Genomic DNA, 13216 nt, shown 5'->3' with positions numbered 1-13216 from the left:
TTTTTAACTGTAGTCGAGGTCATCCTCTGTTCACACTTTTAATATTGTTTGTACAAAATTCATATGCTTTTAACACAGGGATCCATTTTAACATTAACCATTAGTGTCCATTATTGTCTTTTAAAGTTGCTTTGTCACTTGGTTTGGTCCATCTACACACCTCCATAGTGCAGGTGTAACCAGTCAGTGCAATCAGTTCACAATCAGTTCACTATTTAAGCAGTGCAAATCCGGCCCACGGCCCTTTAGAAATCCAGGAAGTAATCCAGGTAATGGTGTGGCTGTTGTGTGGAGAAATGACTGTTAAACAAAAGGTGATACTTCAAGCTAGGTGTTAAATACTGTTGAGTTTGGTAACCCTGAGTGTGCACAGTCAGGGACACCACACAAACACAAGTTGTTTGAATATCCTTTGTTTGGTGTTTAGTGTGTCAGAGCTGCAGGGGCCATGTTGGAGCACATGGTCACAGCCTATTAGAGGGTGTAGCGCATATGAAAGCAGAGGAGTTTTGGAATCCCATGAATCCCTATATTTAGTGCTGTTTTAGCGGGTGTTGCCTCCCTATTGAAAATACTAAAATACGCTCTTACTTAACCCAAAAAAATAGAGAGAAATGATACTGAATATCACCTTTAAACAAACACTGTGTAAGATTTAGAGGGACTTAGCAGCATCTAGTGGTGAGGACTGCAGATTGCAACGAGCTGAAACTTGCCCCAGTTAGAATTCCCTCAGTGTTCATTGTTCCCATAACATCCCTTTGTTATGTTCACGTTAAAAAAAAAAAGTCAATGTTTTCCCAATGCTGCTCATCACAGAGAGGCTGCTTATTATGGTGGCTAATGCCAAAATGCGAATGGCCTCATCTAAAGCCAGTGTTTGGGTTGTTGTATTGAGCTACTGTAGAAACATGATGGTGCAACATGGTGAATTCTTAGGTTATAAAAACACAACACTTCTTATTTTCAGGTCATTACACACTAGAGAAAACATACTTATTGTATTATATTCAATTTCTGCCAATATATCCCCAAAATCCTTCACACTGGACCTTTAAATATCTGCTATAAGCAGGTTGAGTGTATTAACACTGTTATACTGGTACTGACCTTAAAAAACCCATTAAACACATTGTAGCCATAAGAAAAACAAAAAACAAACAAACAAAAAAAAAAACCCTGTTTCTTCTGTTTACTCGCTTTCTAAAGAATAAAATATTACTGGTCCATGTTCCACTAAAACCCATTGCTTTCATGCGTTGTGTTATTCAGGCCAATACAGTTCACAATATTGTCAGTTAGCCTGCTAGCTAGTTTCACACAATATGTAAGTTAGCATTATACAAATTGGTTCAAATAGCGTGTAAAATTTTGCAATTGAAACAATAACTTTAAAAAGAAAATTACCAACCAACATTTAAAAATTTTTTTTTTTTTAATAATTCATTAATTTTTTTTACATAATTTTTTTTTCATGTTAGCATTTTCAAGGCTCTCTCTCATAGCCCTATCAACTCATTGCTTAACTTAGTCGACATACTTTTTAGTTTTCTCTAGTAAAAGTAAAATGTAAAGTTTGAACATACTTCAATAAAGCATAAAAATCACCTTTGTGTGGCTTGTCAAAGTATGCTTTCCATTGTGGCAGGACCTCCTTCTGTTTTATAGTTATATTACAATATTCATACGCTCTCCTACCTAAGTTAGCCGTTGGTCCGATAGCACCTGAAGGTGGCTTTGGAGCCGCCATGTTGAATGCGCGTGCAGATGTTCAGAACCGTTCAGAACACCAGCACTTCCTCTCTCGAGTGACGATGCTCAGTTAATTACTTGGCAGTCTGAAGATGAGATGTCCCCAGCAACATTTTTGCGGTTAATTCCTCCATACAGTCGGTTCTTTAGGCAGATAACGTTATCTTCTCTCTCTGCGGCTTAAAGCACGTTGAACCATCAGATAAACTCCTGTGGTTAAAATTTGGACCCTTGTAGACAGTGTAATGAGGACTGACAGATAACAGCCGTGGCTAAAGGTTAGCTAGCAAACAAAGCCACAAACTCATAACACTTTTCAGACAGGCTCAGTCTGAGACAGAAGTGACACTATACATGCTGCATTCAAAGGTAAGTTGTCCTTGAATAAAAAACCACTGCCTTTTCCAAACTTAATTTCCAAGATAAATATTTTCTAGTAAGTTACTGGTATAGGAAGTTGCCAGCCATGTAAACTAAGCTTTCAAAACTGGAAACCACTATGTCCCAGCACCTGTTATAGTGCAGAAAGCATTAGGTTATATTTTCTAAAATGTTTCAGTAAAAGCAACCAACAATATAATGTTAAGCATACAGTCCTATTTACTGTATGCTAAGAAAGTGATGGGTAGATTTTTATTTTTTATTCCCCAGAAGTTAGGTCCATGCTCTTGTTTCTGAACTGACCAGTACCTTTATAGATATTGTCCAAGGACCGGTTTTGTCTGCTTGTTTGAAAGTTATCTTCACCTCCGCCTTACAAACATTTGAGAAATTGCATCTGGGCTGTGTGTGTAATAAAGTCTGTTCCTCACAACTTCATTGGCATTAGATGGTTGAAGTTAGAAAGGCACCCAGAGGCTCATCAAAATATAAATGTGACTATGTGATTGTACAAACCACAACCAAATGTAATCAAAATGGATTTATTTCAGCACATGAAATACACCAGGAAATGCTGCTCTGCATTTGCACGGCAAGATAACATATCTGATCATCACACTGGAATATAAAGTGCTGTTACATAATGAATGCAAAAGCAGAACCTGTATAGCTGTAAATCATGAGACCATTCCTCATCCTCTTTTTACATATAGTTTGATGAAGCACTTAATTTACTTAACACATTAGAAAAAGCCTTTTAAAAAAGCAGAGTCATTATCATGGAAAAAGTATATAGGGGTTGGAAAAAATAGTTGACAGGATCAGCGCTGAGGAATACACATGTGGTATTTTTGACTGTTGGTTTCACAAAATGAATAATTTTCTGTTCTGGTACCTTGTGATGGCTATTTACACTTAACAGAATTTTCCACAATTAACATAATGAACAGAATTAAAAAGAAATGACAACAGTTGTAAGTTGCTGCACTATACATCATACAGGATCTTCTTTCTTGTGTTATTTGGTAGTCTTGCTCCTGATCTTTAAGCTTTCCTTTAGGTTTTCATCTATATATTTCAAAGATATTTTATATAACACAAATCTTTACGCTTCTCTAACAGTCTGACACATACTCCTCTTTACCTTTTTATTCGTAAATACATACTGCAGTACCGCCGCTCATGTTTACTGCGGTATGTTATTGTCACCGCGAATACCGCCCAGCCCTACTTGCAGGATGCAATCTTTTGTTCCTCTGCTTTTGCCTCCTTCTTTTCCTCCACTATCTTATATCCTCAGTCTTTGTCCTACATTCCTAGTGCTTGGTATCCTCACTCACTTCCTGCTGCCCCCTCCATCCCCAGGGTGTGGTATACCCCCTCTTTCATCCCCTCTCTCTTCAGTGCTTCATACCCTCCCTCCTTCCCTCCTCCTTCTGCCCCCTCCATCCCCAGGGTGTGGTATACCCCCTCTTTCATTCCCTCTCTCTTCAGTGCTTCATACCCTGACTCTCCTCCAACTGCCCCCTCCATCCTCACAGTGTCGTACTCCCCACTTGTCATCCCCTCTTTCTTCAGTGCTTCATATTGGCCCTCTTTCTTCTCTCTACCCGGTGCTTCTGGGTTAAGGGTGTCGTACTCGCCCTCCCTTTGGGCACCCCTCTGCAGCCCCTCATATTGGTCATCACCTTTGTCTCGTGACCTCAGCGGCATATCCTCGTAGATTGGTCCTAAAAATAAAAAAGAAGTGCTATATGATGCCTTTTGTGTGCTTACAAAAGTAGAAAACTAGTAATAGTTACTCACCTGTGGTATTTCTCTTCTTATAGTATATGTAAATAAGCACCACTACTAAACATAGGATTACCAGCACAGTGATCACACCTATTAGAATGAATGTGATCATAGGTTGATCTGAAACAGAGACAGAACATATGTTACATAAAATCCTTGTGACTGTGACTAAGTGATAGTTCATAATAGTTGTAGACTTACACCGATTAATCGGCAGTGCTCGGAATGAGGCCGGTTTTCACGTGATCGGCCGTGACTAAAATATGCCAATTTAAAACGCCGGTCAGATTTCATGCATGATTGACATTGTGTAACATCTGCAGCGCACACACATGCACATGTGCAACTCACGGCTTGGGTGATGTGAGGAAGTGAAACGTGGGCGGCTCCTCAGCTTAATCATTCACGCACACACATCAGAAGAGAGAAGGAGAAAGTTGTTAATTGTCCGTGTTGCGCGTGCCGAAGATGCGTGTGTCCGCGCGCTTACTGGCTGGCGTGTCCTGAAGACCTGTGTCAATTTTCCACAGGAGATATTTTTACTTTTTTGTCTTTTAAATAAATTACCCACACATGCTATACACCAAGAATTATTTTATTTATCTATGTATGCCTTTTTTACTTATTTATTTTAATACTGTACCTGAAGTTATATTTGAGCAAAAAGGAAAATGTTTCTTAACCTGTGTCACTGTTTTTGTTTGTTTGTTTGAGATGATTATTGAAAAGCTGGTTTTATCTTGGTTAAAATGTTCTAATAAAGCAAAGATAGAAACTATTGCAATATCTTGTGTGCTGTAAAGTGGTTTGAAAAAAATGAAATCGGAATCGGCTGTCCAAATTCTCTGCAAATCGGAAATTGGTATTGGCCCAAAAAATTGTAATCGGTGCAAGTCTAATTAGTTGAATTCCTATTAGCAGCATTTGTCAGATTAAAACATGGGGAGAACTGGATACAGCATTGGAGAAGGGGCCCCATTCATTCCTATGAAAATGGCTCAGTGGCACATGTAGAAAAAAAGTTAAACTGGTGCTTATTAAATAACCTGGATGATCACCACTGTGTGGCCAATAGGCCTAGATCAGGTGCACTAGAGACCTCCGCAGGCCAAGGTGGCTACTTTCAGTTAAGCGCTCCACTAATTTCAATGGGGATGAAATAATTAAATGGCGTGGCTTCTCTATACTTTCCAAACAAAAATTCGGACCAAATGGATCAAATTCTGATAGTGAAACTGTACGTTCAAACCAACAGCAACCAGCTCTTCCAAAACGGCAGAAGTCATTCATTTTCAATGAGAGCTCGGCGACTTGGGCGACCTGGTCGTCAGCTTCGCGTCTTGGGCGACCAAAGCGACCGGAGCGGTCCGGAGGGGAGTTAAAACTATTTTAACTTTATGGTAGTCTCGCTCACCAGACCTTTCTCAAGAAAAGAAAGGTCTGGCTGCGCCGACTCTTTAAGATTGGAGAACAAAACGCCCCAGCTTTTCTTATTTCTTTCAACCAATCACAATCATTCTTGGCGGTGCCACAGCAACGGTGCGCTTGAAAACTGCTATACAACCGGAGGTGGTAGGGCGGGACTTCAGCGGGTGGCTCGTTCCGCCCAATGAGAGGCTGATCTATGCAGCGAACTTCCGCCCACTCAGACTAACTTTATGGTAATGAGCTCTGGTGCGGTTCGGCGACAACCAGTCGGAATGCTGATGTGCTTCGATGAAGCGGGACCCAGAGAACAAGCCATGTAACTTTGGTTCCTACGGCACACTTGTTCCGACAATGGATATCGAGAAGTTTATTACTTACATTCGTGCCCACTCAGTCCTTTATAATATGTCGCTGTTTGGTTACAGAGACCAAAATAAAAAGAATGAGGCTTGGGACCGCATCGTGGACGTAGTTAGTTGGTCTGGTGAGTTTTAAAGTGTGTCATGTTAGTAATAGAGGAGAGAAATGCAGGCTAATGTTGCGACGTAGCATGCAAGTCTTCCTTGCTTGGTTTGAATGGGATGACATACGTTTTCTGTTTTCATTGACCAAACATAACTTTCTGTAGGCCAACTATGAGCTTTTTGACTGGACAACAGTAAGCAGCAACTACACTGCTTTCAAGCCAGTAGTCCGCTTGGCAGCTCCTTTAAATTGACAAGCACGATCTAACATTCAATGATTCATGTGATGAGCGACTAGAGCGACCAAAGCTGCCACAAATATATTTGACAGTCGTGCTTCTTGGGCGTCCGCGAGAGACTTCGCCTCTTTGGAAGCTCTGGTTCGAACGTACAGAAACAATTCATTTCACGGGGTTTGTGACACTCAAAGAAAGTATCAACAGATTTACAGACATTTTGTTTGCAGTGTGAGTCTGTTAAAGTCTTTTTGGCCACATGGCATCACTTGATGGATGTAATTCTACTATTTGGCCAAAACAAAACTTGGCCTCAAAGATGGATGCACTTTCTGGGGGGCTTGTAAAAAAGAACACTTTGATGTATGAATTTTCAGAGCAATATATGGAAGCAAACAGAGCTCCAGCAGGCCAAATTATCTACAGAAAGCTAGAGTTGCATGAATTTAACTTACTTAAAGGGGTACTCCAGCTATTTAGTATTGCACTGCCATAAAGTTGGCTTTAAAAATGGTCAAAATTGATGCCACAGATGCAGCGATACCCTGACTTGGAGTCCATAGCATGGGTTAAGCTCCAAAAATACTGGATCGTGCAGTCCCCCTAATCCAACCCTATTGCATCATTTCTAAGACCGTCCCTGCCTGCTAAATGCCAGAGACTGTTGATAAACCGAGACAACTCACTTTAGAGTCATTTCCTTTGTCTGTGTTACGTGTTTTCGCCACTGCACCACCCCTTCAGGAGACTAGTGCTCGTCTGGTCCTTTTCACTCCAATTGGAGAAGGGAACGTGAGCACAGATTATGACTGATTACTTTGCCCCAAAGTCATTAAAGTAGATGTTGGACCCAAAAATGTAATTTTAAGACTGACAATTCAGGAGAAAATTAATGGTGAGATAACTGTCAATACATCACCAGTTTTTTAAACTTTGAAGGTCCCTCCATGGTAACAAAATACAGTATACAACTGCTCTCAAAGACTGGCTGGTACTCATGATGAGTTAAGTTAATGTTTATTAATATGTAAAGGCAAAGGAAGACAGTGTTAAAGGCTGTTAGCAGGAACAAAAGCAGGAACTCACGAACGTGACTGTTGCTGAGTAAAGACCTCCCGCTAGCCCACACAGCTCTACATGCATAAGTACCACCCTCTTTCGGCATCATGTTGTCCTTGTCAGAATCCATACGTGCCCATGGCTCAACAGACTTCTTGTAGTACCAGCGATAGGAACTATCACTGGGACATTGTGGACAAGAGCACGACATGCCAGTGTTTGCAGAGAGAACTGCCCTCATAGGAGGCACTGAAAAGGACAAATAAGGAGACAGACTTAACAAGATGTCTACTGGAAAAACAATGCAAGTGTGAAGTATACAGTATTGCATACAAGAGGGAAACTGACATACCTTGGACAAACACATCTTGATCATCAGACATCACATTGCTTGGGGGCCCATCAGTGTGCGCCTTGTGTGTGAAGATGGCATTACACCGATAGCTTCCACTTTCAGATTCTGTCACTTTAGAGATTTCGAGGGTAGGACTATGACTTTCCAGAAGGACTGCATTGTTTTTGTAGAAAACAGTGCTGCTAATTTGATCTGTGCCCCAGGCAAGGCACCTCAGGCTCAGACTCTCCCCAACTACGGCAGGGAGAGGATACATTTCCAGTGATATTTCCTTGTCTGAAAGAAGATGAAGAATGATTTGGACATGTTAATAAATCTAATAATGTAACACTGTGAAAGGAGAATCTGCAGCTCCCCTTTACTTTGTATTACAAAGTATTAAGATAACAGTCGGCCTACCTGAGGTCCTGACGATGACTTGGTTACTTCTGCGTTGCTCATTATCAGAGCACCAGAAAACGGTCTCTGGGATTTCCAGTCTCTTGGTTTGAAAGACGACATTCTCACTGTCATTTTTCAACCTCAGCGCAATCCTTTTTGTCCCCTCTGGTCCTTTTCCCCTGTAGACCCAGCACTTCCATCCCTGCAGACCATCCTCATTGTCAAGCTGCAGGACAACTGAACCTCCCGTCTGCACCACTGGCTGGCCTATCTTGATGGTGAGTGAGGCAGTGGGAACGTGATCTGAATGGTAAAAGAAACAAATAATACAAATATGTGTATGGATTCATGTATCTCCCTTTACACCTTTGAGAGTTTGAACTTAAATACTCACCCAGGACGTCAATGGGAAAAATGTCACTCTTTTGCCCATTGCTCTCACATTGATACGAGCCCGAGTGCTTAGGTGAAGCAACTCCTATCTTCCAGTTTTTGTTCGTCTGCTGTTGTTCCTGGCCTTTGAAGTACCATTTCACACTGCTTCCACCGTTGTCGCAGCTCAGAAAAATCAAGTCCCCAGAGAAGATCTTCTTGAGTGTGGGTAACACAGTAACTAAGGAGGCAGAATAAAAAAAGGCATACAGTAAAGTCTTTGAGTTGGCCCAGGTTATGTCATTACAAGAGAGGGCTGTTGTGCATGGTTTTGCTGCGACCTTATTGACATTTTACACCCCGAAGAAATAATAGAGGGAAGGTGGAGGACTGACGCCTTTGCACATGTGTGAACACTGATTACCTTGTGGCTTTTGCTGACACCTTGCCAGGAGCACAAACACTGTAACAAAATAAAAAAAAAGTTATTCTTTCATAGAAAGAAAGTCTGTCATGGCTAATTATACGCTGTTGATTAATCGCTGCCATTTAGAGCAGGGTAAAATTTAAAATGATTCGCATAATCAACTTCGTCAAATACATTGTGACTCAAACAGCATCCCCAGAACTGTGGTGTCTTTTCGTGGATTTCATGAATTTTCATTTAATACAGTTAAGGTTTCTGTAGGTGGTGCTGTTTTGTTTAGTCTCATGGGCCAGTGTCCATAACTGCTCATGGAAGCTACACAGCTGTTCAATTCAATCTGAAGTGATAAGTTAGTAAAAAAATAAATAAATCAAGTTTTAATTAAATTTTTTCCATTAGTATAATAATAATTATTATATTAAAGTTCAAGACCTGTAAAGCTGAATTCACTACACAGAACACTGTATTCCTTTCACTCTGTAGTTATTTGTCATTCAGACATTTTCCTTATATATTTACTTTTTTATTTTATCCATAATTTTCATAGTATAACAATATACTTAAAAAAAAAACACAGATTATTTGTTTGAACACTTAATTATATAATTAAGGATAAAGGACATCTACGGTGTACAAACAACAATGGAAATTAGCTTTTACGTACCACAGTATTACACTGTCGCGTTACTCCAAAATAAATGAAATATATATAATTTACACAGTATGTGTTGTTTTGCAGCATATTAGTTTGCTTTACCTTTACTTTATAATGCAGTGAATTTTAATCATTAAAAAAGACACATTAACTGGCACAAAAATTATTCTACAGCTTCTAGAAAACTTTTGTCCTGATGGTGTTATAATAATAATTACAACAACAATGAATAAATAGATAAATAAATAATAACAAACAAACAATAAATAATAAAGACTATAGTGATGTTTTCTCAGAAAAATATTGCAACAAAATAGTTGATTTTCAATAAGTAACTAAAAATATCTTGTATGTTTTCAATGGAATACTTGATGAATTCAGAATGAATTCTGTACATATGTGAGTATTACGTAGAAATTGCTAACAAAAATCTGTGCCTTTTATTAGAGTTCATGATTTATTATAATCAATATACACAGTTCTATAAAAAATGTTTAGCAGATGTGTAGACAGTACTTGTTTAATTATTTTAATCATTTTATATATAATAAAAAAGAAAATAACAATGTTGGGCGGAAAAATTTAAAATTGTTATTATATTTATATATATATATATATATATATATATATATATTATCCACAAATATATAGAAAACAGTTTGAGTTATTTTAATTGTTTTGATACAATTTGTCATGGAATTTGTATAATTTTCATCTCCGCCTGTTTATTTGCATGCCTGGTTATACACATCATTAAATGTAAAAGAATACGGTTTTCATTTCGGATATTATACTAAACAATTTTCTTATACAGATGGATAAATGCTTTGTATTTGAAATTATTGATACTGTTTTAAATTAATCCTAACACCTAATCCTAGTGCAGGCCCCCAGAATTAATGTAAATGACAGTACAGTATCCTCACAAGCAGGGCTGAAAATTAACACCTGCCAAGCGCCAAATGCGGGTAGATTTTCCATTTGGCAATTAAATCTCGGAAGGCTTTCTGCCACATTGACGGGTAAATGTTTGTACCAAAATAGTCATGTAATAAGGGCTACTCAGAGGACGTGCACGCACGTAGGCATATCGTGTGCCTAGATCCACAATCTGCTGTTAGTAGCAAGCAAGCTATCACCGCGGGCATCATGTGGGGATATTTACCAGGTGTATGTAAACCTCAGACAACATTAAAAAACGACGAGGACAAAGCGGAAGCTGTAACGTTACAGAAAAAAAGAAAGTTTTGTGAGAAATGGAGGTTCGGCGATAACAGCATTTCAAGCGGCTGGCTACACTACGATGCTGAGGATGCAGTAATGAACTGTACTGTATGTCAGCAATATGCTAAAGAAAAAAAACGTAACAACTTGTTTGTCACTGGTAACAAAACGATGAAGTTGGAGAACATCTGTGACCATGAATGCAGCAAGTGTCACATAGCCTGCTATGTTACTGTAAATTACTGTTATGTTTGAAGTACAAATGTTTGAAGTACAAAGTGCAAATGGAATTTTGAGCTCAAAACTTGATAATATTAAACTAATTTTGCTTCAAATTTCACTCATGGCCTCTCCTTTAAGCTTGTATTCAACATAATACTGTATTATATCAATAAAAAGTACTGAAACAAATGTATATGTGGCAGAAAAAGGCAACTCATTGTTTTGGCTGGTAAAAAATATGCTTGGCCGGTGGATTTTTTCATCTACCAGTACCCTTGGCCGGTGAGCCAAAAAGTACATTTTCAGCCCTGCTCACAAGTATAAAGCAAATGTCTGCATCTAGATGCATCTGCATAAGTGTATACTTTGTCAACTTGAGATTGTAATTTGTGCTTACGTTTAGTTATTCAGTAAACTGACATCTTCTGGCTAATAATACTAATCACACATTTATTCATTTCTGTAATCGCTTATTCTGTCAGGGGTCGCGGGGGTGCTGGGGCCTATCACAGCTGATATTGGGCAAAAGGTGGGTCACACCCTGAACGGGTCGCCAGACTATCACAGGGCTGACACACAGAGACAGACAACCATTTGAGCTCACATTCATACCTACGGCAGATTTAGAGTCACCAGTTAACCAACAAATTATATTCTTCAGATGCTTATTTCTATTATTTAAGATGAATGTCTATATATTATCCCACTTTTTAAAACAAAATGTACTAATTTTCTGATTTTGTTTTAACCTTTATTCGTCCTGTCTACAGATGATACTCCCCCGCTCTCACACCGATCTGTTACCACAGAGGGTTAAGTGAGTTGCTTAAAGGCACCTCAGTGATTTTAATGTAGGCAAAACTTTAACATGTATTTGTTGAATTTTAAAAGCAGTTTAATTCATTCCAGAAAATTTCAGTATTTTTAACAATTTTGGAAATGGCTCTTAGTTGTATATTTGATTATTCTGCAATCTTTCTTCATTCAGTACAAAATGTGCAATATGATGTTATGAACCGTTTCAAATCTCACCAAATTCCAGCTGAAAAACATAATATAACTGTAATAATACTAAATGAAAACCTTATAATCCCAAAGCTACCTTTACCTCCAGCAATTGTGGTTCATATTTCATTGGATCCCTCTTACCTGACAGGATCAGCAGATGTTTCATTCCCCACATGGTCGTGTCAGAGTAGCACAAACAAGAGAAAGAAAAATGACTGGGTGTAGAGAAGTGACCACACGGTAACTGGCTTTTTTAAGTCGTGTTGAGGAAGTTGCAACTGGGGCTGAGCCAAGATCAGAAGTGTTGCAAAAAAAAACCAGTAAGAAATGTTTTCTGTATTCTTCAGTATCCACTGTAAGTATACTTCCCTTAACTAAGAATATTTCTTTCCAGGAGCATACGAAACGCCATATTCACAGAATTTAACTGGTGCATTTCAAATTATTTCAGTTATTTCAAAGTACATATGACAGAGAACAAAGGAGGAGAAACTGGAAATGGATGCTTGAGAAATATTTCAGACGTATTAAGAGTTTCCTGTAAGCCTTTACAATTATGAATGGCAGTGAATATGCTGACTCACTTGTAGCACTAATTACAGTACAAGGGTTAACAGAAAAGCAGTGAAAAAAGAGGCTCACTTAACACTGCAGAAACCCCTGTGGCTTAAAAGCAAATTGGAACTAAAGACAGCTAATGGTTAAATCAAAGGTCTATATTTAGAGAACCTCAGCTAAACTGAGATGGCAAACAAGAGACTCAAATGAGGCCAAAAGCAAGCCCACTTTTGTATGGGAAACAATAGTTCAACTCACTCAGTAAACAAGGCCGATATGGAGGCTCGAGAGGTTGCATGAAAGCCACAGACAGAACAAGACAGGAGAAAGAGAATAACTTTGGTGTTGTATTCAAATTTAGGGCCTGAATCCTTTAAACAATAGTCGTGATAATAAAGATTTGAAAGATGAAGCAAGTCCTCCAGAGTTAAAGCTGACACTTATAAACTTTTAAAAGAGTTCTTCAAGCCTCACAAAGAGATGTGTCTGCTGCAATTGACACCTTAAACTTATAATGTCCATCTTGCAGTTTCTGTTTTTTTCCAGTTCCTGTGATTCATTTCTAATTAAATGCAAAAACCTGGTAATATGATGCAACTACATGACACATCCCAGCTGTATCAGTTGATGACTAACACCTTATTGCATCTTTTAAACTGGCGACTGACAAACATTGACCTTTTGGATACAGAGGGCATTTTTCTCAGCGTTTGGATAAGCCTGTGGTAGCCGTGTCGACTCAGTAAGGCATACATTACTTGGAAGTTTTGGTCTTGTTAATATTATGTGCAATGTATGTTTACGCCTCTGAGAGAGTTCTAAAAATAGCCTTTTCTGGTGTGTTTTTTTTGTCATGATACTGGAAGTGGGGAGGGTGCAGAGAGTTAAGTGGGCAGGCAG

At 38.8% G+C, this 13216-nt stretch overlaps 1 protein-coding gene across 1 annotated transcript; it reads right to left on the bottom strand.

Moving 5' to 3' along the window:
* Nucleotides 1-3465: 3465 nt before the first annotated feature.
* On the bottom strand, nt 3466-12007 carry LOC126400252 (uncharacterized). Its single transcript, XM_050060813.1, has 8 exons — nt 11900-12007; nt 8647-8685; nt 8245-8463; nt 7869-8153; nt 7467-7745; nt 7142-7363; nt 3940-4047; nt 3466-3863 (listed from the first exon to the last, which is right to left on the bottom strand). Exons 1-8 carry the CDS (start codon nt 11931-11933, stop codon nt 3466-3468), a joined length of 1584 nt encoding a protein of 527 aa, XP_049916770.1. The 5' UTR covers nt 11934-12007.
* Between the last annotated feature and the right edge of the window lie 1209 nt (nt 12008-13216).

This window comes from Epinephelus moara, chromosome 13, assembly GCF_006386435.1.
Source record: "Epinephelus moara isolate mb chromosome 13, YSFRI_EMoa_1.0, whole genome shotgun sequence".
Taxonomy (NCBI): domain Eukaryota; kingdom Metazoa; phylum Chordata; class Actinopteri; order Perciformes; family Serranidae; genus Epinephelus; species Epinephelus moara.
This window is presented reverse-complemented; position numbering and strand designations above follow the sequence as displayed.

Coding starts and splice junctions, on each gene's coding strand:
- LOC126400252 (XM_050060813.1), bottom strand. CDS start 11,933: ATGTGGGGAATGAAACATCTGCTGATCCTGTCAG. Junction 8,464..8,646: donor GTGTCAGCAAAAGCCACAAG/GTAATCAGTGTT, acceptor CTGCCTCCTTAG/TTACTGTGTTACCCACACTC. Junction 8,154..8,244: donor TTTTCCCATTGACGTCCTGG/GTGAGTATTTAA, acceptor TTTACCATTCAG/ATCACGTTCCCACTGCCTCA.